The sequence below is a fragment of the Brachyhypopomus gauderio genome, chromosome 5, assembly GCF_052324685.1.
Source record: "Brachyhypopomus gauderio isolate BG-103 chromosome 5, BGAUD_0.2, whole genome shotgun sequence".
In the NCBI taxonomy this organism is placed as follows: Eukaryota; Metazoa; Chordata; class Actinopteri; order Gymnotiformes; family Hypopomidae; genus Brachyhypopomus; species Brachyhypopomus gauderio.
The window spans coordinates 15,607,857-15,631,816 of record NC_135215.1 but is presented as its reverse complement, the minus strand read 5'-3'; the positions used below and the strand labels follow the sequence as shown (position 1 = coordinate 15,631,816).

General features: G+C 41.9%; 3 protein-coding genes and 1 non-coding gene across 25 annotated transcripts; 1 reads left to right on the top strand and 3 right to left on the bottom strand.

Moving 5' to 3' along the window:
- Nucleotides 1-617: 617 nt before the first annotated feature.
- Nucleotides 618-4,420, bottom strand: dnajc8 (DnaJ (Hsp40) homolog, subfamily C, member 8). Its single transcript, XM_077006021.1, has 9 exons — nucleotides 4,279-4,420; nucleotides 3,333-3,434; nucleotides 3,143-3,199; nucleotides 2,980-3,046; nucleotides 2,638-2,732; nucleotides 2,416-2,487; nucleotides 1,979-2,070; nucleotides 1,662-1,737; nucleotides 618-1,378 (listed from the first exon to the last, which is right to left on the bottom strand). The coding sequence occupies exons 1-9, from the start codon at nucleotides 4,351-4,353 to the stop codon at nucleotides 1,259-1,261; spliced, it is 756 nt and encodes a 251-aa protein (XP_076862136.1). The 5' UTR covers nucleotides 4,354-4,420; the 3' UTR covers nucleotides 618-1,258.
- A 1,923-nt stretch (nucleotides 4,421-6,343) lies between these two features.
- Nucleotides 6,344-15,986, bottom strand: LOC143514611 (heterogeneous nuclear ribonucleoprotein R-like). Of its 22 annotated transcripts, none has more exons than XR_013130923.1 (17): nucleotides 15,787-15,985; nucleotides 14,655-14,810; nucleotides 13,701-13,819; nucleotides 13,416-13,523; nucleotides 13,171-13,284; nucleotides 12,711-12,887; nucleotides 12,307-12,442; nucleotides 11,681-11,886; nucleotides 11,227-11,376; nucleotides 10,893-11,014; nucleotides 10,099-10,733; nucleotides 9,880-9,944; nucleotides 7,585-7,647; nucleotides 7,407-7,446; nucleotides 7,041-7,118; nucleotides 6,774-6,884; nucleotides 6,344-6,625 (listed from the first exon to the last, which is right to left on the bottom strand). XR_013130923.1 is itself a non-coding variant. In XM_077006020.1 (12 exons), exons 2-11 carry the CDS (start codon nucleotides 14,806-14,808, stop codon nucleotides 10,121-10,123), a joined length of 1,899 nt encoding a protein of 632 aa, XP_076862135.1. In that variant the 5' UTR covers nucleotides 14,809-14,810; nucleotides 15,787-15,985; the 3' UTR covers nucleotides 9,145-9,944; nucleotides 10,099-10,120. The 22 variants fall into 22 exon arrangements, 1 of the variants encoding a protein (XP_076862135.1); XR_013130926.1 differs by having other exon boundaries at nucleotides 7,045-7,118; XR_013130917.1 differs by having other exon boundaries at nucleotides 7,407-7,647.
- Nucleotides 15,987-16,837: 851 nt separating this feature from the next.
- trnaw-cca (transfer RNA tryptophan (anticodon CCA)) lies at nucleotides 16,838-16,909 on the top strand. Its single transcript has one exon. It is a non-coding gene; the product is annotated as a tRNA-Trp (tRNA).
- A 380-nt stretch (nucleotides 16,910-17,289) lies between these two features.
- atp5if1a (ATP synthase inhibitory factor subunit 1a) lies at nucleotides 17,290-20,706 on the bottom strand. Its single transcript, XM_077006018.1, has 3 exons — nucleotides 20,546-20,706; nucleotides 19,848-19,960; nucleotides 17,290-18,197 (listed from the first exon to the last, which is right to left on the bottom strand). The coding sequence occupies exons 1-3, from the start codon at nucleotides 20,612-20,614 to the stop codon at nucleotides 18,056-18,058; spliced, it is 324 nt and encodes a 107-aa protein (XP_076862133.1). The 5' UTR covers nucleotides 20,615-20,706; the 3' UTR covers nucleotides 17,290-18,055.
- Nucleotides 20,707-23,960: the final 3,254 nt, after the last annotated feature.

Genomic DNA, 23,960 nt, shown 5'->3' with positions numbered 1-23,960 from the left:
TCTGAACATTACTCATCACTCATGTGACGTTGGGTAAGCTAATCTGTAGTGTTTGGATTGTTTAGCACACTATATATATATATATATATATATATTTTTTTTTCAGTGTATTCCCACTGCAGTATACACTACACACTGGGCTGACGTGTTTACCGCTGATGGTGACTGTGGCTCTTGGACGTTCTCATAGCCGGACTGGACTTGGTCACCATCAGCCACCTCCTGGTCTCCAGAAAGATAAGAAAGCAGCTTTGGGGATATACAATATTCATGCAAAACTGAAGTATTTTCTGAGCATATTTTCCAAATACAACAAACCCTATCTACACTAAATGCACATTGTGTATTTCTTCAACAAATTTGTTAAACCAGGCACTCCGTGTGTATACTGTAGCATACCACATGGGTCAATATTTTGCATTAAAACAACCAATTTCTTTTAAATTTTCCATCTGCCAACTGTACAAATCAACGTCCTGCAGTACTTGGCCCTTCCAGCATACTGGAGCTTAAAGTGGTGGTGATACAAAGACAAACTAGCGACCAAAAGGTTACAGAGACCGTATGGATCATTGTCAAAATCAAGGAGTGAGCACAAATACAACACAACCTTTCATTTAGTGCTATAAACAGGACTTTATTTTTGAACAGGGTAAAAATAAAAAAATAAAATAAAAAAAAGGACAAAAAAAATAATAATAAATGGTGAATGAGAAAAGGGAAAACTACTACAAGTAGTTCTTATGTGCACAATTCATTGGGTCAAAGTCTTTCAAGAGTCACAATTTTCACAAATATGTACATTTAAAAAACAAACAAACATCATCCCTCCCAAAAAAACAACAAAAAAAGAAAAAAACACAAAACCAAACACTAGAACTAGTTCCTTGTTCCTCAAGAAACTACTGTGGAGAGTTACAAAGCTGAGTGAGTTTGTGACTGACAATGTTAGACATTTGCAAGCATCCAGTCCAACCGCAAGACCCTTCTCTCCTGGCTGATGAGAAGAATAGAAATGACGAGGAAAAAAAAAAAAAAAAAGAAAAAAGAAAAAGCTGTTTCAGGGTGCCCCCTGCTGGCTGGATAAAGAATGTCATTCCAGACATGCAGGCCTACTACTGTATAATTAATAACGAACAAAAAGGCCTGAAAAGGGACGTTTGAAGGGGACCCCAGGGAGGAGGGGTCCAGGAGGGGAGAGGAAGGAGGCAGTGAAGGATTTGGCTTTCCTTCTCTCCAGGATTTCTGCAGACGACCATCATTCTCTCTGCTCCATTTTGACCTTCGGGGGCTTGAGGAACGTTCTGTTCTTCTTCTCCTTACTCTTGCCTTTGGCCTGGAAGGTCCTCCAGCTGTCCACACGCCCATCCCTCGATTCCTTCACAGAAGAGCAGTTGAACATGAATAATACGCACTAGTGTCATCGCTGTTAAAATGGTCTTCGTGTAGGAGTGCGTCTCAGATCCAAGGTCTGTATTTAATGATAATGTATTTTTCTTGCCATTTTGATCTCAACTATAAATGGCACAACAGTATAAGTATGAGAAATAATTCATTTCCAGATGCACCTTGTGACTTCCTGATATTCTTGTGAACACTTAAAGATATTGTGTCAGGGTTTTAACCCAGTGGCTAAAAGTTCAAGTGAAAGCCAAGCAGACCTCAAAGTTCTTCTGCCACTCCCTCTCTCGCTTGGCACGCTCTTGTGTTTCTATCTCTTCTTCTCTTTGTCTTTTCCTGTGCAAAGAGGGAAAAAAACATTTAATCATGCAGATAAATAAACATGTTTATTCTGTGGCCAGTTAAGATGGACTTCCTATGGATCACCAATGAAGAGATACAGAAGCTGTGACATAGAAACTAAGAATTATTAATGACCCATTAGTCCATATCACAAACAAAAACAGAGGCAGAGACAGGATGAGGGACAGACAGAACGGCAGCGAGACAGAGAGAGCATGCTAAGCAGTGGGCCTACCTCTCGTGCATATCCTTGGCTTCTCTCTCCTTCCTTTTAATCTCCAGCTCAGCGAAGAGCTTCATGGTCTGTTTGTATACAGCTTGCCTGAACTGGGAAACAAAGAGACTGTCGCGTTGGTCTCACCATGTTACCACGATCCAGATGCAAGTAATTCAAGCTTTAATTTAGTCTAAACTATTACATCCCACTAACTATACAGCTAAGTGAAAGTACAAACATGCCAGTGAATTAAATCAGCCAATAGAGATCCAGCTCCATTTTTCTCTCATTCCATCAAGTTGTTCCTTTTAATTTTAGCTCCTGGATCATCTGTATCAAATATGAAGCCCTAGCTCAAATACAGCATATTACCGTAATGCACAACACAAAATATCGGCCATAATACCATAATTAACAAAGTCTGTAACAGGAAGCAATTGGTAGTCAAAGCATACCATTTCCGGGTCGTCCTCCTCGATATCTATGGGCTTCCCATCCTTCTTCAGCTGCTTCTTCTTCTGACTCATCTGTAAACACAAGAATCCCAAACCAATTGGAACTTTGACATGTCAGTCAAACCTCCCTGCCCCGCCCACTTTCCCCATGTCAGTGTGTTGTCACCAGGGTGGCTGCACATGCTCCGTTGGGCAGAGCGGAGACGACCTCGCAGCTCTCACCATGTGCTCCACGAACTCTTTCCCGGCGTGGATCACGTCGACGGCTCTCTTCTTCTGCTCTCCATCCAAGAGAAGCTTATATGCCTTATCGACCGCTGCAAAACGTTTAAAGAGTTAGTACGGTATGCAGAGCTGAAGTTAGCACAGCACACAGTCTCCCTCCCCCACTTCTGAATCCCACCATATCTAAAGACAGCTTTCAAGAAGTGTACAAGAGCTCCTGCAGTTCCCACGCTAGTTTGACACGGTTACAGTAAGGGATTGTTCGGCGTCAACAGAACACTGACAAATACTAGCAGTTATCCACTAGAGAGGCTTATATACTGTAGTGGTAAGTCTCACCTTCAAAAGCCTTCTGTGCTCTGTCTGGATCATCCTGGTTCTTATCTGGATGGACCAAAATGGAGAGCTAGGGGAATGGATGGCACAAACCTCAAACGTGGGCACGAAACACCTCACACTCTCACTAGCAAAAGCAAAAAGGCACCGAACACTACGGCCGCACCTGCCGAAACCTCTTCTTTAGTTCTTCGTCTGTTGCCTCGGGGTCAATCTGTAGCACCTAAAGCAGTAAAAAGATGATTCTGTACAAATGCAACAGCAAGAGATGGGGCAAAGCTTTAAAAAGTATGCATTAATATTTCAAACAGAAGGAAAACTGAAGACTTTATTCAAATATCAGTGTGATTATTCACCTCAAATGGATTAAGATTGAAATATGACGAGCCAGGCCGAAGCAATCTATCTATCTGCTGTTTGGACGTCAGTACCGAGTCTCGCTTCTCAATCTGCTTCACCTGGGGCAAATAAGTGCAAAAAGTAACAATGGGTCATTTAATGATCTGTACTGTTATATCTAGAAATCAAAGAACTGCCATTAACTGTACAAGTTCAGGCTCCAAGCTAAAAAGTAAAGAAACAAACAAAACACAGCAAAACAAACATGGAGCAAGATTTTTGGTATTTGCTGTACATATTCAAACAGTGACCGTTTGTAAGTTGGCCAAGAAACATTAGGACTATGGCGACATCAACTGGCAAACCTCGACCTGTTGTAAAGAGTTGTGCATTAGGAGCCGTGTAACTCAATCCATGTAGCTGTGCGAGAGTCGGACACGCGATTGGCAACACTGGAACATTCAAGAACCCACAAGGTCCCGTAGAATTGAAGATGACAGAGGACGTGGCGGTCAACACTACACAGATAACCAGCATAACTAGTTAACCCGAATCGCAGCATCTCTGCAAAGATCATTCAACTCTTCCCTTCTTTTGGTCGAGTAGGGTTAGCCGACTAGATTTAGGTCAGAGCGCACAGCATTGTTCAAGTCATTAAACATACAAATGGGTACCGACTAACGCCATGACTGCCTGACGTTACCGCGCCGTTAAGTTCAACAATTCACATCATCCGGATTGTGGACAGACAGACTCTGAACGTCCCACCAAGTTCGCTCACGGCGTCCTGCACTACACGGCAGGCTAGCACAATGTGTCACACAGCTAGCGAGCAATGCTAACCAGCTAGCCACATAACTCAACAGCTTTATAAAGACGCCAGAGACGCCACGAGTTGGCCGATTGCAACATATATACGACACATCCTCACACTCGGTCTCTAAAACGTAAATATTCGCTCACTTCTGTATAAAACGTCATGAAGGCATCATCTGCACGGCTGCTCTGAGCCGGGGGATCTCCTCCTGCGGCGGCCATTTTGTACGAGACCCGTACGTGTGTGACGTCGGCGAGCGTACCCACGTGACTGGCAAACAACTAATAAAGGTTTTACAAAATTAAAGCGTTTAGCGAAACTCTTAAATGTTCACGCAAAGGGGAGAATTCTGGGGCATTATCTGCAGAGCCACTGAAATACTAACACCCTCGTCTAATAACTCGGCGCGTTTCAATACTCCTTACTATATTTGACCAAACCAACGCCGAATCCAAACCTGTTGTCGGTGCACTCCTGTTTCACGGACGTTGGGATAGTTATATGATTACTGAAGTCATCGCCTCACGGCAGTTGTTACGGACCAATAGAGGTCATGACTAATTTTAAACTGATGAGCAATTTCAAGATAGTTTCAAAAATAATTTTCCAGAACAGACCAGTTTGCGCCATTGTCCAAATTTCTACAGAATACTGATATGAACATGGTTGCCAGATTGCTTCAATAATTTCCAGCCAAAGCATTGGTAAAACCCCGCAAATATGTACGAAAAACCCCTCTGAGCGTATCTAGTATATCTTGTATTTACAGATCAGGAAATTATATATAACACTTTAGGTGTTTGATTACGTGTATATTTTCTGAAAATGCTTTTTTTCAAAGAATGTAAAGAACAACGATAATTATAATATGTAGTTGAATATATAATAATATAATACGAGATATACATTTAATTTCATAGCCTACTCATAACAGATGGGAGTGAATTGGTGTCATCCATGGCTTAGATTAGGGTCAAGTTCATATTCACTTCCAATACAATTCATGTAATTAATAATTATTTATACTTTTCCAACACACGCACAAGTATATATTTGAAGAAGGTTCCAAGTGAACAACCGCGGTGTACATTGGAGACAGATGTAGTTAAAGGACAGTGAAGTAAAGGTTTCTAGAAAAATAGAGACTGCAGAATTTGAGACTTTCAGTTTTCTCGGGAAACTGCATGTTAGTCCCCGTGTTTGCAAATATAAAGACCAGAGATTTAGGCAGCGCCTTGCTATCCACAAATGCGTATATGCCCTTTTGGCTAAAGGAGTACTCACGTGCGCCCTGCACGTACTGCGAGGACGCACGACGGGGGCTCAGAAGAATTGCGTGAGACAGAGGTGAGTAGATTAAAGGTCGCTTAAATGCATTTTATACCAATGTCTTATCGTAAACCGTACCTTAATTTCAAGCGTTTGTCAGGTGAACACAACTTTGTAAAGTCAAGCCTGAGTGTATAGGTCTGCACGCTGGCGACGACGCAGAGCATCTCGTTTTGAGTCGTTAAACATTATTTGGCGAGGTGGTAAATGGTGATTGACTCGTATTTACTCGATCGTAAAATCGTTTAACCCATTTGCTATAAATACAACTGTATGGGACATAACTTTATCCAGTCCATTTAATGTAATGCCCATTGCATCTAGAAAAATTGCATCAAATCACTACTTAATCTCATTTAGTTAACCAGCTGTCAGCTAACCCTTCCATAAAAATAGCGACATGACTGGAGCCTGCCGTCTACCGAGACAAACCAAGATGGTAAGACGCAACTATCATGTACTTTTTTTTTTTACATTGTTTTTGTATACTTCTTTGTTATTAGTGAGACTAATTAACTGAACTTTGAGCGCGCAACCCCGCGCGCGACAAAGCGTATAGTATAAAACCAGCTCTAACTCGCGTGCCATACACCACCTAAAAAGCGCGGGTATTCAGAGGAATGGGATTTCGCACTCAAAATTCCTGTTTAATTAATGCTAGAACGACAAACTCACTGGACACTTTATAATATATTTTGATCATAACTACCGTGGTTTTGGGAAATTGATCATGGGATTACTGCAATTAGCGCCCCCTAGAGGCAAGGCTGTAAAGGTCAGTAAATGGCTCCCATAGCGCTGAGCCCTGCAGATTATTAAAATAGTGCGTCAAGTGGCAAGACGGCATGAATCCTCCAGAAGTACTCAAAAGGTGGGTTCATCTCTTGCAAAATTAATAGTTTTAATAAAAAGTAAACTATATAACAAAACTAAAGTGAATAACAAACTGGCCCCAGCCAGTGCATTGCACAATTTATATACTTATGTCTATATAGCAGACTATGTTTTTGTGGGCACTGGTGAACAAGTGTTGTCCAAAGGCTGGTGAGACATGTCATGTCCTGCTGCTCGTCCACAGTGTGACCTGAACTCAGTCTCACCATCATGTCCTGCTGCTGCAAAGTACCCTGCTGTATTATGCTCCAGCAGAACCTTGCAGGTGCCCTGCAGACCAAGAGAAAGAGCAAAGATGTGGACACTCAAACGATCTCATAGGTACATGTCTGTTAGCCACTTTAACAGAACAAAGACTTCTTTGCAATCCTTATCATTGCCAGTGAACAATTTCAGTCTCTTCCATTTCCCAACATACCTGGAAAAATACTCTGAACTTCTTGGTGGCTCACCTTCAGTTCAGAACCACTGCAGCCCGGGCTGGAGGCCAAGGCAGCGGGGGTACTCGTTTGTCTTCTGCCCTCAGCTCCTATGCATGAGGATTGTTAGGCTGAAACTGAATCTTCAATGTCAAAGTAAGAAACTGGAGCTTAACAATGATAGAAGGTGTGAATTATCAAAGTTTTTGGTGTGTGTGTGTCGCCCTCTGGTGGCAAAAACAGTACTTCAAAACCTGGACACGTACCTACCTGCGCTGCAGATCCCACTGATCCCATTGGTCAAAGCTGCTGTCCTCCATAAACACTCAACAACAACAGAATCCCTGAACATTCATACAGGGTTGAATCACATGCAATAGGAAAATATACTAGGAAACATAACCAAGAAAGTAACCAAGTTAACCTACATAATAAAAAAAACACTGCAGATGTAGTTACTCAAGAGACAGATCATTACAGATACAGATCATAAGAGAAGAAAGAAAGTCTGAAGTCAGGAAAGGGTCCATGTATTATGTGGAGAAAATTTAAATGGAAGATGAGTGTGTCCACCATTTATCTTTGAACTCTTCCAAAATCAATAAGAACCATTAGCCTTCAAAATTACTTACTTGAAACGGTTCCAACATTTGGTGTTAAGTCTTTAGATGGCTGCAATGAGTAAGTGTACTTTTATTTTAATTTTATTCATTTGACCCACATCAGGTAGTCTCACCACAGTGGAGGACAGGAAAGAGGAGAAGGGGGGAGAGAGAGTGAGACAGAGAGGAGAGTGAAAGACCAGCTCACCCCCTGGAGAAGAACACAGTTCTGGTGTGTTCCTCAACGTCTCTCTCTCTCTTGCTCCGATACCTGGGTAAGTCAGATACAAAGGGACAGGCACTTACCAAAAACACATACACACTCTCGAGTTGACAGCAGCACATACACAGATGACTTACCACAAACACGGCAGAGAGGCAGATCTGATCAATAAGATAGAATGTGCTTAAAAGAAATTCGATAGACTGCGATCAATTCAAAGTGGATAGTAAGAAGCCGAAGCCTTCACACACTTAGGTTTTTGTCCAGCAGGTGAGAACCAGCACTACATTGCAATTCTAGCACAGACCTGCACACAGCGGCTGCGATATAGGCTGCGTTTCAATTTTCAGCCACATAACCGAGGCACAATAACAACTCCTGTGTATTACATACTGCTGCTACCATCGTCACGAGCTTTGTAAAGAGGTAGCCATCTATTAGAGCCACAGTTAGTCTGCAGAAAGGAAGTGGTTAAAGCTACCCTAAACTCAGCATCAGGTGTGTGTTATTCTGTGCTTAGCACGGTCCATTAGTAGCAATTTGGCCTCGATTTCAAAAATGCACAAAGCAGTGGAGTATAAAGCCTGAACTGCCCATGAATCAGCCAGCGGACCACTGCAGGAACAGGTGCCCAAGGCCTCGGTGTCCATAGTACAGTTTCTCCCCTGATGGACATAAACATGGCAGTGAAACTTGCAACGGTTTGCAGGACAACTCAAGTCTTCCGAAATAGCCTTGCTGAGGAAAGTATAAACATATTACTCATATACTATCAAGCAAACGGTGGATTCAGTCCTGTGGTTCAAAATGAGAAAATATTTATGGTGTTCTAGGAAATCCAAAGGCTAATTTCTAGCTAAAAAAGGGAAAATATACATATTGTGACAAGAATGATGTCCAAACAGTCCATCTGTCTCTCAGTCTGGAGAAATTACTCATGATTCCACAAATTGAAAGGATCATTGCAATTGGACTGTAACTGCTGTCCAAGATAAATATTTTCCAGTTATTTGGACTTGTTTATTTCAACTAAGCATCAGAACAAGAGTTTAATGCTACATTAGGATTTGCAAAGGACAAAAGGAGCGTTAATTTGGCTGTTTAAAGTACAAAAAACAAAAAAAAACAAAACAAAAAACAGATGCACAACTCTTCAATAAAATCACATTTTTAAAGTGATAGATGAAGCTGAATTATTCCAACACCCAAATGCTCTGCGTCTACACTGAGCCCTGGAAAAGATGAGCTGGCTGCACTTAAGCCATCTCTTAAGTTCACACTGCATAGTGAGGAAAAGCAGTTATCCACCTTTCCAACACTGCCTGAAAAGACTTCATTCGGAAGTGTTGGATTATCCAGTCTACTTAGGAATTGAATTTTTTTATTAATTGAGTTTTTATTAAGTGTATGTCATCTGACCAAAGACACCGTTGAGGTCTCGTGCATTGAATGGTTTCAGTTAAGAGAGACTAAAGCAATGATGTTAGAAGTCAGATCATCAATCTTTGATCACAAACACTGAATTTAAGTTACTTGACCAATTGATGTTGCTCGGATGAGTTTTTATTGAAACGGAACAAACAAAAAATAAAAGTTATAAATACAAACATCAGAGAACAAACTGTCATGGCTCTTAAGGTGAGCCAAACCAAGTCCTAACGAGCAAATTTCAAAAAGGAAAAAAAATGTCTGAAGTTGTTATATCAGGTTTTAAAAAACACAATTGAACTACTTCTAGAAACGCTAAACATACACTTTTAACGGTACTTCCAGCTACAAAACGGGGTTTTTCCTTCCAGTGGATTCTTTTCTCCACTTCTGAAAAAAGAAAAAAACGTAAAGGAAGCTCTAGCTGACAGCCATTATTTACAAGCAGGTCCCTACGGCAACAGCAGAAATCACAGCGAGAAAGAGAAAGCAAGAGAGAGAGGAGGAGAGGTAAGGAGGGGGGAGGGTCCAGTATGGATGGGTGGGCTAAATGTTTGGACATTTCTGCAAGACCATTTCATGATTTCCCTCAGGTGGTTGGTTTGTTTTTTTTGTTTTGTTGTTTTTTTTTTTTTTCGTTTTTTTTCTCACTTTTTTTAAATTATTTTTTCCTAAGTCAAAGTCCTCTTTTCTTTAAAATGTTCATTGCTGGCTTTAAAACAAAGAGCAAATGGAAGGGATAAAAGTGGAGTATGATTTAAGACAAAATGTCCCGGTCAGGCATGTGTGTAAGCAAACCAATCAGGGGCAGGAGGCGGAACGGATACATTCTTGTCTTCAGCCAAAACGTACTTTCAGCCAATCAGGATTTGTGTTGCCAATTCTGGGGCGTGTCCTTATTGTATCACTGACATATTCTACAGAGGGAGATGGAGAATACAAGTCAATCAAACACTGCTGGCCAATCGATGTCCTTTTTCACAGGAGGGACTAAGGGTGGGGGTTCTGTTGTGATTCATTTCATTTTTTTTTTTTTTTTTTGCTATTTTTGCTTTTTTTGTTGCCAAATACCTTTTTATGTTGTTTGTGCCGTCTACTTCCACTGCTGGCCATAGGAATCCTGGGAGAACTCCAGAGTGTCGTTGCTGTAACCGTAGTTACCAGAGTAGTCACCACCCTGCTGTAATGGCTGCTGGGCTATAGGTTGTGACCCCCAGTTCTGCTGCTGGTTGGTCGTCTGGCGGCGTTTAGAATCTGGCTGGTTGAACACATCCGCCTTCCTCTTCCCACCAACGTTCCCACCACGGTTGCCCCGGGCTCCCCTAGTGCCACGCCCCCTCGGCGGCTGGAAGGGTCCGCCACGCCCCCCGCCACGCCCTCCTCGCCCGGCCCCCATGGGAGCTCCCCTTGGTGCGTATCCACCTCTGCCCCGGGATGGAGGGACCCCGCGTGCTCTAGGAGGGGGTGGGGCACCGCGGCTGCCACGACTGCCACGCCCCCTCATAGAATACACATCATCGTAACCGTAGTAAGGGTCGTCATAGCCACCGCGGTAGTCGTGGTAGTCATAGCCGTAGTAGTCGTCATAGTATTCTTCATAGCCATAGTAATCGGGAGGGTAAGCATAGCCACCCCTGCCGCCTCGGCCACGCCCACGCCCTGGGGGAGGCATGCGGGGTGGTGGGTAGTAGTAATAGTCATCATACCTGTTCAGAGGGGGAGGGGGGAGAGATAAACATTGAAAGGCACTATATAAATTGAACATTCATTCATTCATTCATAAACCAACATAAACTTTGAGGACGTGGAGGGTTTTTATGCTGCTCACTGGTAGAGAAGAGTGAATGTGTGTGTGTCTTACTCACCCCGTATTTCTGCTGGTCTGTCTGGCGGCTTGCCTCTCTTTCCTCTTCTTATCGGGCGGCTTGGCCAGGACGATCTCGATCTCTTCCCCACCCAACTCTTTACCGTTCATTTCCTCCATAGCCTGACACACAAATCCAACATTAATAACACTGAAGCCTGGTTAAACTACTCCAACCACAGCTCCTGCACCTCCAACTTCAAACTGACTGTACTTTTACATCAGACATACATGCAATAAGGGAAGCATGTAGCTAGCAGTCTGGTTAACTGCCTACACATTAATAAACCTGCCCGTGTACAGTGGTGAAGTGTCCGAATGCTTTTTAGAAATACCTTCACAGCAGCATCTCGCTCCTCAAAGTGCACAAAGGCGTAATCTTTCAGCTTCTTCACACGCTCCAGTTTCCCGAACTGGGAGAAGGTCTTCTCCAGCAGCTCCTCTGTCACAGGAGTGGCTAGCTTACGAACAAACAACACCTTCACCTAGACAGAGGGCAAGCAAACATTGAGAGAAAGATGGAAAATAAAGTTTAACCTTTTTTAATGTAGCTAACCCTGACTTTTTTAGAGGAATTAACGTGCCATTTGTCTATTGCTTAGCATATCTTGACGATTTGAATTAACTTTACACAGGTTTCACATTAAAATTTTAAAAACAGTTGTCTGACCGAGAGCCCAAAATTCAAGCCATCATTAAATAAAACTACCAAAACATCCAATTAAGGGAATTATACCTACATCAACTATGTTCGGCATCTGAAGGCGTTTTCGCCGGAACGGCACCCACCTTGGCCATGACCTCAGGGTCGGGTTCGGCAACGGGGTCGGCCCACTCCACGGTGACGGGGTTGCCCCACACCTTCACCTTCCCGCTCATGAGCCTCCGACGGGCTTGAGCTGCCGACTTGTGGTCCTCGTACTCCAGGAAGCAGAACCCACGGTTCTTCTTCTTGTCGTCGGCCTGCGTGTACAGGATCACCTCCTGCAGTCCCTCTGGAACGGGCAAGCAGAAAGCGCACGCAGCCACACACACAATACGCATAAGATATTACATATTACCAAACGACTAAATCATTATTGTAGAAACCAAACACCTGCAAATATCATTGAATTAGATTAAGATGCCGATGGAATAGGCCTCTACTTGGTCGTATGCACATATGTGTACATTACAATGAAATGTTTCTCTTCGTATATCAACTTCTTTGTGAGCTGGGGTCACAGAACAGGGTCAGCCATTATATGGGCTGAAAGGGTTATGGATCTTTTTCCAAGGGTCCAACAATTGCCTTTTTTATTTAGCCAACCCTGGCAAACCGGGATTTGAACCTCCAACCTTCTGCCTGATAGCCCAAAGTCCTAACCAAGGTGATAACATTTCAGACAGTGACTTTGATGAGATGGGGTTCTGACCTGTGACTTTCCCAAAATCTTCCAGAATGCTCTCCCTGGTCTTGTTCTTTGGAATTGAGCCCACAAACAGGCGGTTGTTGGCCACAGAGATGCAGACACCCAAATACTTTCCTGGCCTGATCTCGTAATTATCACACTGGACATGGAAGAGAGTTAGACAAGAGAAAATCTTTAACTAACAAACAGGGTCACAAAGCAAAGCTGGGACTGCTGCGCTGAAGGCAGAGGGATCAGTGGGCCAATGCTTCAGACAGCATGACTTCCAAACAAGGAAATGCCAAGAATGAATCAATCCGTATACATTTAAAACAGCTTAGTGTCGAAACAAACGCGTTTTTCAGTCAGATGGAGGACTCCACTAGCACCAAGACATCAGTCCAGTGGATGATGTGCAGAACCCTCACCAGTTTGACAGCCTCTTGTGCAGCCTCTTTGCTGCAGAAGGTGATGAAGGCGTAGCCGCGGTTCTGGCCAGACAGCGGGTCCATCATTAACCTCAGGTCCCATATCGGCCCAGCCTTCTCAAACAGTGGAACCAACTCGTCTTCGTACAAGTCACGGGGAATCTTTCCTACAAACACCTACATTCACACAAAACATTTACAGTTATAAGTAAGATTTTGTGGTGATCTAAAGTGATAAGTGTTAGAGGTGACAATGCCGTATAATAAAGAACAGGATTTTAGAGCGGCAGATTAGCCACAAGGTGTTTGCTGACACCTTCATTCTTATACATACAGTTTTATTGTTCAGCGATGGGAGCATTTAATTCTGCAACCAATCACATGCGCTAATATGCCCGATGAGCTTCTGCCTGCAAAACTGCACCGGATGCAGTGAAAGTGAATCCGTAGAGTTCGTCACCTCAGTGCCAATGCCAGGTTGTGTGCCAGAGAAGACTTCCTCTGGGGGCGGGCCGCCGTATTTCCTCTGGCCTGTGGTGACATCCAGGGTGTACCCCGTCCTCTCCAGCAGCGCCTGGGGACCAGCAGGTGAGGTCATCAGCAAAAGACACAACAGAGCGCAGTTTGCAGGAACACGAGTCCAACCTGAATCCAAGCATCCAATCCAGTTTTGACTCAAGGAAAAAGAAGCGCAACACCATTCACCTTGATCTTTGACTCGTCAGGCCCTTTTGTGGATTCCTGTATTTTGCTGCCTTGCTTTTCCCTCTGTCTGTATGTCTTCATGACACCACACAAGAACGCACTCTTATTCTGCAAGACAACCAGCACACACTTCATTGCAGGCACCAAAGCTAAGCAAATTCAACAGAAATATCCACAATGGTGCAAAAAACAAAAAAAAAAACATTTTACACCTATTTTATTTAAATGTCCAAAGAGCATGCTGCTGCATGTTGGGTATGGTGGGTACAGACCACGAGGTCTCACCTGCACGTGGGACAGGTCGCTCTCTTTGAACTGCTGCAGCACAGACAGAGCTCCCTCCTCATTGAACTCCCGCAGAGCATCTATAGCCCTCTCGTCCAGGTCAGCATAGGCCACCAGACCTGCAGTGCACAAACACTTCACATGTGCACACGCCTTACTAATTCCAAAAGGAACGCCGTTGTACTGGCTAATGGCGTCCTCCAGACTCTGGTCATTCTGTTTTAGGGAGGTTAGTGTCACCAGGTGAAAATGTTTACGCATTCTTGGTCTCAGAAAGCACTGCAACATGACAAAACGTCTTTTCTCTAATGCTGAACAATACTTCAGAAATTTCTGTGCTTGCAAATTGAATTTCCCAAAAGAACCAAAGCAGTATATGCAATGGGCTTATAGAGAACAAAAACAAAATCTACCATTTAAAATTTCTAAAATAAAAAAGGCATATTATTCAACTATGGGGAGCCCAGAACCTTTCAAATTGGTATTATGGTTATCTTGTGTCAGCACAATGCAGCTCAGCACAACTCAACATAGTGCAGGGAAAAAAAAAAATAATAATGAAAAAAATATATATAAACAAACCCACACAGAGCCAAAACATCTGTGTACACTCCTCTCTCCTTCATCTACAGTGATAGATTGATGAAGGAGGTGAACATTTGCACTGAGCAACAGATGTTGGTACTTCCTCCCCCAGTAAATTAGATAACCAATAACTGATGGTATCAATAAAAATAATTTCTGGCATGTGATCCAAAGTATGTGCATCCAGTGTTCTTCTGACACATCTATTTTTGTTTCCATCAAATGATCAAGTGATTTATTTTGTGCCTTATGGTTCACATACTTGTTTTTTTGCACTTGTGTCAGTGACAAATACACACAACATAACGTGCCTTGTACAATCCCACAGTATTGTTGTGGTCCTATTAACAAGTCTCGTCTACAACCCACCAGTCTGAAATATGTTGTCCAAGCTCTCTGCTACTTTCTGGGACAGACCAGCGTCAATGAGCGTCTGGTAGTTCTCGGAGTGTGCGGCAGAGACGTCCATGGGCTCCTCCTCCTCCTTCGCAGGTGCAGAGCTGCCATTTACCTCAGCAGCCATTCCTGTAGAAAAGGTGATAAAGGGAGAGAGAAATAATATCTTGAGCTTGAGGTGCAGCCTTTGGATTGCTAACCTGCATACCTTTCCTTCTGACAATTAAAATTGTGATTAATGATCAGCTGGATACAGAACATCATAAAAGAAAATCTGAATGATATTATGCCATTATACTCCATCCCGAGTGAGGGTTGCATAAAGTTGTTCTGATAAATAGCTAGAAGTACAGAATTTATTGAACTGTAATTAACCTTAAATCAACACGTCAATAAAAAGATTAATAAAATCATAATTGTTAGCTATAGATGACTTACTGAACTAAACAATGTTATGCACAAGCAATTATGACTCCTGTCAACAAAAACAACAACAATGTCAGGTTAGCTGGTCCGCTAGCGTAACTGGCGGAGTCTCCATCTGCTTTGTTCATTGTTAAAACCTATACTGGATCACTGGATCTTATATTACGCTAACGTTTACATTAAAAGGACAGTGCGACAAAAAAAGCTTTTTATTACCTCTCAAATGACACCGAAATGCGGAAACCTGTTAACTACGAGTGATGCATTTCAACAGTTCTGTGATCGCTATGTAATCAAGACCAATGCGTGTAGCTGAACGGGCTAGCGGGGCTAACACACACAACAGCGTTCCGCCCCCCTCGTGTGTGAGGTGAAGCGACCCGACTAGCACCGTGCAACCGCTAAACATACTCCGCAAATCTTCCCGAAAAACACAGATAGCTCACTTCGGCCACCACGTTACGCGCGCCGTCCACCTACTGGCTCGCGGCGTGAACGGATATGTGCGCGAGCGACTAACGAACCGCCAAACGGAGACCGACAGCGGCTAGCAGCGCGCGCGCTGGCCAGGTAGCGTTAGCTAGCGGGCTAGCCGAGGCCTAGCTGCTAGACGCCTCTCGGAATTCAAATGAACCACCCGCCAAAAGAACAACGAGAGGATCGATTAGCGGAGCCTTACCGATATTTTTTTTTTCGCCGAGCGACACTTGCGAAATCGATACCTCGACCACTTTCTTCCTCCCGACGCCACAGCCACGAAAATATGAAAAAAATATTCTCAGGGTCTAATCCACGAGACAAAACGCAGACAGTCCCGTCGCTCAAACGACGCCACTTCCTCGCGCGGCGGCGCGGCCAACCCCAGAGCGTCAGAGAACACGCGCACATTGCGCGCGTGTGTAGGCGCGTGTGACACTCGCGAGCATAAATAGATCGAACCGGATAGAATGATTGACTTCCATTGGGAGAAATTGAATATGGTATTTACAGCTATAAACCACGATATGTTGTATTCCAAACGGATCATATGTATTATTCACACCTAATTTGTGTATGTATAGTCAGGTCTGTTTTTTTTTCAGACGTGCCTATACATAAACCAAGATAACAGTGTGCCAATGCCATACTTTCACTACATAGTAATTATACTAATGATAGAAAAGTATCTGCTGAGTGCCTTTTAATATGGTGTAGTATGGTAGCTACGGTGACATTTCACTTCATGGAAGTGTAGTGAAAGTGGGATGTAAAAGAACACTGGCGGTAGCACTTAATTTCTCTAGTTACAGAGAGTGAAAACCAAAACTGATCACACCATGACCATTAGCTAAATACACCACAGTTTAAAATGGCAAGTTTAAATGCACTAGCTATCAGTCATAGCAGCACAGATATTTGCATAACGTACCAGTTACTTTTGAGGTATAATAAAGCAGTTTGTTGCATTTGGCCCCTGTGCTTTTTTATATTGTAACTTGTTGGGTTTGGTTTGCAGTCTGTACATACACTAATTTGTTTTTTTGGATTAAACATTGAATCATATAATTTTCTTCAATTTAAAAACACTGAAACTAAAGATTTTAGTTTAGATATTATAGTTAATGTTCATTAACTACAAAAATAATACAATTTACCACTGCTTAGGGTAAAATGTATTTGACGAATGTTGAAAATGGAAAAAAATGTGTATTTCAAACACCATATAAGTCAGGAAAGAATCATATGGGCAAGACCTCGTGGCGCAACGGTAGCGCGTCTGACTCCAGATCAGAAGGTTGCGTGTTCAAATCACGTCGGGGTCAACTATTTATTTCGCCTGAAACAGGGAATTGTTTATATTGCGATAAAATTAACACTCACTCCTCCAGCACGTAACTGCATGTTTAAGTCGCTGACCCCGTTTGAATATGTTATACAAGTAAAACATGAACATCCCACTTTGTCGTGTGCGATTTACAATGCGTACATTTATGCAAAGCGTCTATAAATGAACGGTGTTAGTATTACACTATTTATAATATAATAATGACTAATAGCATTTCACAACTTCTTCGAAGGGAAATTAAATCAATCAACTTTTGCATCATTACAAGATAGATTTACAATAATTGGACAGCTGACAACAGTTGTTTCTTGTCCGCACTAATAAACGAGACCATAATTTCACATTATGTTAATTCTAAATTTCACCCTCTACCCCCAAAAGAGAGGGGACGAATATAAAATGCTCAGTGATTTCTCTATTTACAAAAGACAGAGATGCACAGGCCCTTAACTACTAAAAGTCAATGCTAGTCATACAAGCTTTTCAAATATTCATTAAAATACCACTTTTTGGTAAAATGCCAAATAATGAAATGGACTTTCTGAAAGTGCATCAATGACAGCTCTCATCTTGAGCCTAATTATAGGCTGCACGATAAACATACAGAACAAACATTACATTATGGGCAGAGCAGGTCCAACTAGGGATTTAAACAGCTTGGTTCCTCTCACACATCCTGAACCAGCTATTTTTACAGCAAAGCTCTATTTTGTGGGGGATCAGTCAGCATCTTAGCATAGATACAAAAAACAAAAGATAAGAGGAAGCTAACGATAATGAGCCCCTCATTAGCAGCCAAGATAGAGGAGAGGGGAACACTGTTTCAAAAGGCTGCACACTGCTACGCTCATCAGTAGCAAAACATCAAAACCCCTAAACAATTTGAAAACAAGTCAGAAAAGTGTTTTCCTCTAAACATTTGATACCCTAGTTTAAAATAAAGACGGTGGAAGACTTTAGTCACTTTGAGAAAAAAAATTCTATAACCTTTATTCATCCACCAAATCAAACCACAAGAGATTACAGATCAGACATGGAACAAGTTTGGCTAAAATGGAGAATGACATTTAGGCCAGTGGCGGCTTCAGCTCGGTCGTCATGCCCGAGTTTGCGGATCTTGAGCTCAGTCGTCATGTTTGAGTTTGCGGATCTTGCCCTTGTGACGATCGATCTCGCGTTGCAGCCGCTCAATCTCCTTCTTGTGGTGCTCGATCTCCTCCTGGTGGTGGTGTCTCAACGCAGCCAACTGCTCCTTCTCTTTTTGTCTGCAGGCAAGGAAGAGAGATGAGAAGTGAGGGAAACAGGAAACAAGAGACAGACAGAGAGGTAAACAAAAAGCACAAGTACATTCAAGAGGGAATCATTTTAAGGATATGTGGAAACAGTATATACTAAATTTTGTACCAATACTAATTTGGTAAATGGTTAAAAAAAGTTAAATGGCTATACACCTAAAACAGCAGCCTCTGTCATTCTAAAGCAATTTTTAAAAGAGAAAACCTCTACCATGGTTCAGAACAAAGCTAGCTCTTCTGTGTCCACCAATCAACAGACAGCTGCTGTGTGATTTCAGGCAGGTTGTTATCACAGCATATGAACTATCAGACATACCCGGTCTGAGACAATCTTTCATATTAAAAAGATGGCAGTAAAGAGAAACCAGAGGTGGTAGCCAATACCCTAAACACACATCTGGGATAGCTCATGATCGAGATACAAAAAGGCCATATATGGACATCAATAATAGTAAAACAGTTTTAAAAATAATAAAAAGATGCATTATGTGTAGATTGCTAGGCAGCGTACATTCAAGACTTGAGAGGATATTTGTGATGTGGACTCATGATACTAGCTAGTTTCTCACGGAGATTTAAACAGCATTATTGTAAAACTTAGGCAAGTAAGTGGTGGGTGGGAGTGGTAAGTTGACAGTGGCCACCAGCTCCCTCTACTGGCCAAAACCAGCACAACGTTATAAGACTGCTGGTCTGTTCTGCTGCCAGGTAGGACTTTCTAGTCAAATCTTTAATTCAGTTAAAAACAGGGGCAGGACACCAAAAATCAGGGACTGTCCCCTGAAAACATGGACCTCTGGTCACCATATTTTAAGAATGTGTCAAAATCAACTTTAGCATTATCCAGACATGACACAGATATGGAGTCACCCAAGTGTGCAAATGGTTTGAGGAAGTTGGACAGACATGCAAGGGAAGTTTTTGTTTCTTGGAATGACGGTTATTTAGTCATTAGTTTCAGACTGCTTTTAATGTTCAAAATCTGTATCATTTTTGTCTTCTTTCTGGAATGCCAATTTCCCCAGATTTATATTTTTACCAAAAGGTGATTCTGTTCCCTGAAATCCCTGAATAATAAACAGTAAAGAACAATATGTTTAGAATATGCTTGTTAATCCTATAGTGCCATTATATGTAGCTGTTGAATCACCTGCATTACTGGTTCTTGGCAGAATCAGTTAGTTATCCACTAAGAACCTTTAAGGAATATATTCTACAAATAATTAAAAAATCTGTTCTCTGAAATACCATTAAGTTAAGACTTTTTATAAGAAACATATCTATTTATGCAACTGAAAATAGTTGCATTGCAACATTGGTTCTCCATACTAGGTTATGGAGGTTAAGGTTACTAGGTTAAGGTTTCAAACCTAAGACTTCTAACCATCTAGTAAACACAACAAAAGACAGAAAGACAGGAAAATCACCACCCCAGCAGGTAAGGGTGTCCAGCTCACGTTACCAGATAGGTGAAAAGTGAAATAACAAGCATAAAAGTGTGTTACAGACATCCAAGACGCCAAAGTTCATAACTTAAATAGCTTTAGTGATTACACCGGCCGTTCCCCTCCATGCTGGGAGACAGAAGTATCACACCAGGAGCAAAGTCACGTGACACACCTGAAGTAATGTTCTTCTTCGGCCGCCTGCTTCTTCCCGAAAGCGCCGCCAGCTTCTCTTATCGAACCGCCTCCTCCTCCTCCTTTCCCGGCACCCTTCCCCAACTCCCCGAGCTATAGAGAGAACTTCCAATTAAAAACACCAGTGCGCTACACCTGAAGTTAAATGTTCATGTTAATACTACTAGGCAGTATAACCTTGGGAAAAAATGGTGTCAACAATCACAGGAGAGCACAGGTGAGCCCCAATGGAGCCGCAACCTTAACCGGCTAACGTGAGCTAGATAGCAAGTCTTATTTTCCAATCATGCACGTTATTTTTGACTTTCAGCACAGGCTGACAATCGGCCTACACATAGATTCGTTGGATATGCAGCTTTTTAGGGGGCGTAATGTATCAACTCATTGCCCCCCCCCCCCAAAAAAAAACAACAAAACATCAAAAAGCACTCAATCTATGGAGCGACATAAAGCTAGTTCGCATAGTTGCATCATGTAGCGTTATGTAGACCCAGACAAACGAGGTGAACTGATTGAAGTGACTGAAGGCTCAAGGTAAGCCAGGCCTCCGTCTGCTCGTGCATGATCATCACCAGCTAAGGTCCCTAGCTACATGATTGCGTCAGAACTGAGTGAAAACGGACATTAAAACAACAGCCAACAACAAAAGAGATGCCTAAAAGCATATTCGTTTAGTACCTGATCCGAGCTCATCCGGATCTGACTCGTGAAATATGCTCGTAAACTACTCCTTAGCAGCCGTGCCATAGCTACACTGGAAAGCCTAACAAACTGGTAACGGCTGTGCCCTTGTCTTCTCTAACCACGGAAATACTGACGTTCCTCCGCGAGCTTTGAAAAATTCCACATCCAAGGGCGAATTGAATTACTGCCATCTAGTGTCTCGGAAAGGGAATATGTGTCCTTTGTCTCTCGTGTCACTTCCAAATTATTCAGAGTCCAGAAAAAAAAACCAAATTGATACTTGGATATTACCTACACAACACCTACAAATGTCATTCATGACAACAAACATAAATATACATAAACATTTATAAATGCTTAAGTGGGATTGCATGTTTTGTTCACGTTTCATCTTGTTTTACACATGCCTTTTTTTGTTTTGGTTTTGTCCCACCTCCCACTTGGGTGGTGCATGCTGAGCCTCACGAAATGCCCCACCTGTATGTGTGTCGTCCTCTTTATCAGCTGTTTGTAAGGACCATATGTTCGTCCTTATATGTTCTTATATGTCCATGACATCTAATGTATTTTGGTTTATCATACCAGTATATTGCAGAACAGGGACTCCATAAGATGCTGGATGCATCTCGTGTACGTAGTTGTTCTACCATGTGAAAATGTCTGTGTTGCTCTGCAAGAAGCTGCAATGGCTGTACAGTACTGCTGCAAACAACACGTTCCACCTCATCTCAAAGACCTGAAGAAGGTCGAGAACCGGATGGCTGAGCAACACAATGAAGCAAAAAAAAGTGTCATGTTCCTGAAGCGTTCTTAATTAAACATGCCTCGCCACAGGCTGCATTGTGAGACTGGAAGTGTCGATCAGTGGAGAAGCTGTAGCTATGCAAAGAGAAAGCAACAATGTTCTTGTACCATTCAAAGGTTCTTCAAACAGGATCAGTTTCATTTGGATTTTCCCATTAGCATTATGCAAAAGGTGCATGGATCATGGATTGGTCAGACCAGGGACATTTTCTCCACAGCTCAGTGACGATGCTCCTATGCCATGTGCTTTCATACTCTTGGTTGGCACCTAACACAGGTCTGAATTCCTTCAGTTTTTAGACTGGTTGAGGATTTAAGCTTAAACTCGTCGGGCTGCTGTCCCAGATATGGATTAAGTTACAGTGCCAGTCGAAATTCGGCTCTGGAAATGTTTCTGTCTGGGGTTTGGCTTAATCTGGGTCTGAGAAACCAACTTGTTGGGTTTCCTCCTTCAAAATGCAGCTGTTGTTTAGAGTTTTGTCAGTCGGTTATGATGTGGAATTGGACTCTAATATGCGGGTTAGGATCACAGCAGTGTAATCAACAATGGAGGATATTTTAACTTAAGAAATTTCTTCTGATGAAGTACTTTCCAAGCTTTCATTCCATCACATTATTCTGTAATATAATCAAGCCAGCAGGTACAGTTAATTAGTGATGCAAACTAATTAATTAATTAAAGGGCATTTGCCTTTTTAACCACTGACAAATGTATTCACCAATGCTAATACATGTCCAATAGCCTGTAATACAAGCATGTGGCTCTAGTAATGCCTAGGATTGCCAGGTGATTTCACTGACTGATTTGTTATACATCATCATCATCATCATCATCATCATCATCATCATCATCATCATCATCATCATCATCATCATCTTCTTCTTCTTCTTCTTCTTCTTCTTCTTCTTCTTCTTCTTCTTGTTCTTGCACACCCTTCCCCAATATCAAGAAGAATGTAAGAAAAGTCATAAAAGCTGATCATGAAGTGTAACGTGATTTGCCCACTGTGAGAAGGCTGACATTAGACAATCTGATTCATACTGACTCACCCGACATTTCACTTCTTCTCTCCTAGGACATGCACTCATTTTCCTCTGTGACCTTCTTTGCTATGGTTTCTGAAGGTTTCTGAAAAATGGAGAGAGAGACAGACAGAGAGAGAGAGAGAGCAGCCTTTCTCACATGTGGTTACCCTGTCCTTGTGAATATAAAACAAGGGATACAGCAATTGTGAAAGAGCCTGAAGTGAAGCTTCATGTTTTCTACACATCTTTATAAGGCTACAAAAGTGCCATGATTTGGATGGTCCTTAGAGACAGATTACATCACCAAGAAAGGCACAGCTCATAAAGAAAAAACAGGGGTCTTTAAATATTTTTGTGAATGCAACATTTTGTATAATTACATTGTTTTTCTCAATTCTATGCCCTCAAATCAGGCATTTTAGCTTGAATAAGATTTGAGCTTTATATGCATAGACATGCATTGACAGATGAGTGAAGGGAAATTCTTATTTATGAAAATATATCCAATCCATGTTATACATGAGATCAACTGCACAAGTGTCTGCTACAAAAGTCCACTATATCAGACCTTAATCTATTCAGGCTGACTGAGTTTGTCTCTCAGGTTTCCTTGTTTAATATAAAGAAACAAAAAATACATTACAAATTTGATAAATAGTTTATCGATGCTTAATACAGTACACTATTCTATTCTATTTTATTCTATTCTATTCTATTCTATTCTATTCTATTCTAATCTATTCTATTCTTTTGGGTCCTGGTGTACTCACTAGGTGTGGGTGTGTCAGAGCTGAGTCACTCAAGGTCTGTATGGAACATGTTGCCTGGACGACACCTTCCGGAATCTGTTGACCTTGACATTCTACATAATTCGTCATCATCATCTTCATCATAATCTTCATCATCATCACTACCATCATCATCATCATCATCTTCATTAAGTACTAATTTTGTCCCTTGTTTAACGATGGAGCTGCACAGACTTTACCTTAATGTGTAGATTACTAGTTAATTGCTGTTCACAAAAAATTATGAAATGTCTGGTGTTCTGTTCATCATCAAGCATAGTTATTCTAGTTATTGTTATTTGTATTATTGGATGGAAGCTGTGTGACAATCATATGTGCAGCTTGAAATTGAGGATAAAAGAAAAATCTTACCAGATGGTGGCAGTATTTACCAACAATTGTTTTGCAATTAAGCGCAGGATTTTAATTTTTTTTACATATCTGCATATGGTACATGTGTGTTTGCACACACGCGCACACACATGGGCAAGCACATACGTGCACACATATGTACCTACAAACATTTAGACTTCAGCGTAATCTATTGAGACCAGTCTGACACAGTAGGTATCTGACAAAGAAAGCACCCAACATAACAACATCTAACATGATATTTGTAAAACTACTTCAACCAAAAACGAAATGAAAATCCAATAGAATGCAGAATTGAACACTGGGTAAGGCAATGAGTTAACCTTAACCCAGATAACAGGGACACTGATTATGATGAAACACAGGCACAAACTACATTCTGTCATTTATTTGATTACTAATTGCTTTAAATTACATAT

Excerpts from the sequence above, each read along its gene's own strand:
- dnajc8 (XM_077006021.1), bottom strand. The coding sequence starts at position 4,353 with ATGGCCGCCGCAGGAGGAGATCCCCCGGCTCAGAGCAGCCGTGCAGAT. Across the intron at positions 3,047-3,142 it reads TAAAGAAGAGGTTTCGGCAG|CTCTCCATTTTGGTCCATCC; the intron begins GTGCGGCCGTAG and ends CCATTCCCCTAG. Across the intron at positions 1,738-1,978 it reads GCCAAGGATATGCACGAGAG|GAAAAGACAAAGAGAAGAAG; the intron begins GTAGGCCCACTG and ends CTCTTTGCACAG.
- LOC143514611 (XM_077006020.1), bottom strand. The coding sequence starts at position 14,808 with ATGGCTGCTGAGGTAAATGGCAGCTCTGCACCTGCGAAGGAGGAGGAG. Across the intron at positions 13,524-13,700 it reads GCGACCTGTCCCACGTGCAG|AATAAGAGTGCGTTCTTGTG; the intron begins GTGAGACCTCGT and ends GTTGTCTTGCAG. Across the intron at positions 12,888-13,170 it reads AACCTGGCATTGGCACTGAG|GTGTTTGTAGGAAAGATTCC; the intron begins GTGACGAACTCT and ends GTGTGAATGTAG.
- atp5if1a (XM_077006018.1), bottom strand. The coding sequence starts at position 20,614 with ATGGCACGGCTGCTAAGGAGTAGTTTACGAGCATATTTCACGAGTCAG. Across the intron at positions 19,961-20,545 it reads TCCGGATGAGCTCGGATCAG|CTCGGGGAGTTGGGGAAGGG; the intron begins GTACTAAACGAA and ends TTCTCTCTATAG. Across the intron at positions 18,198-19,847 it reads GAAGAAGAACATTACTTCAG|ACAAAAAGAGAAGGAGCAGT; the intron begins GTGTGTCACGTG and ends CCTTGCCTGCAG.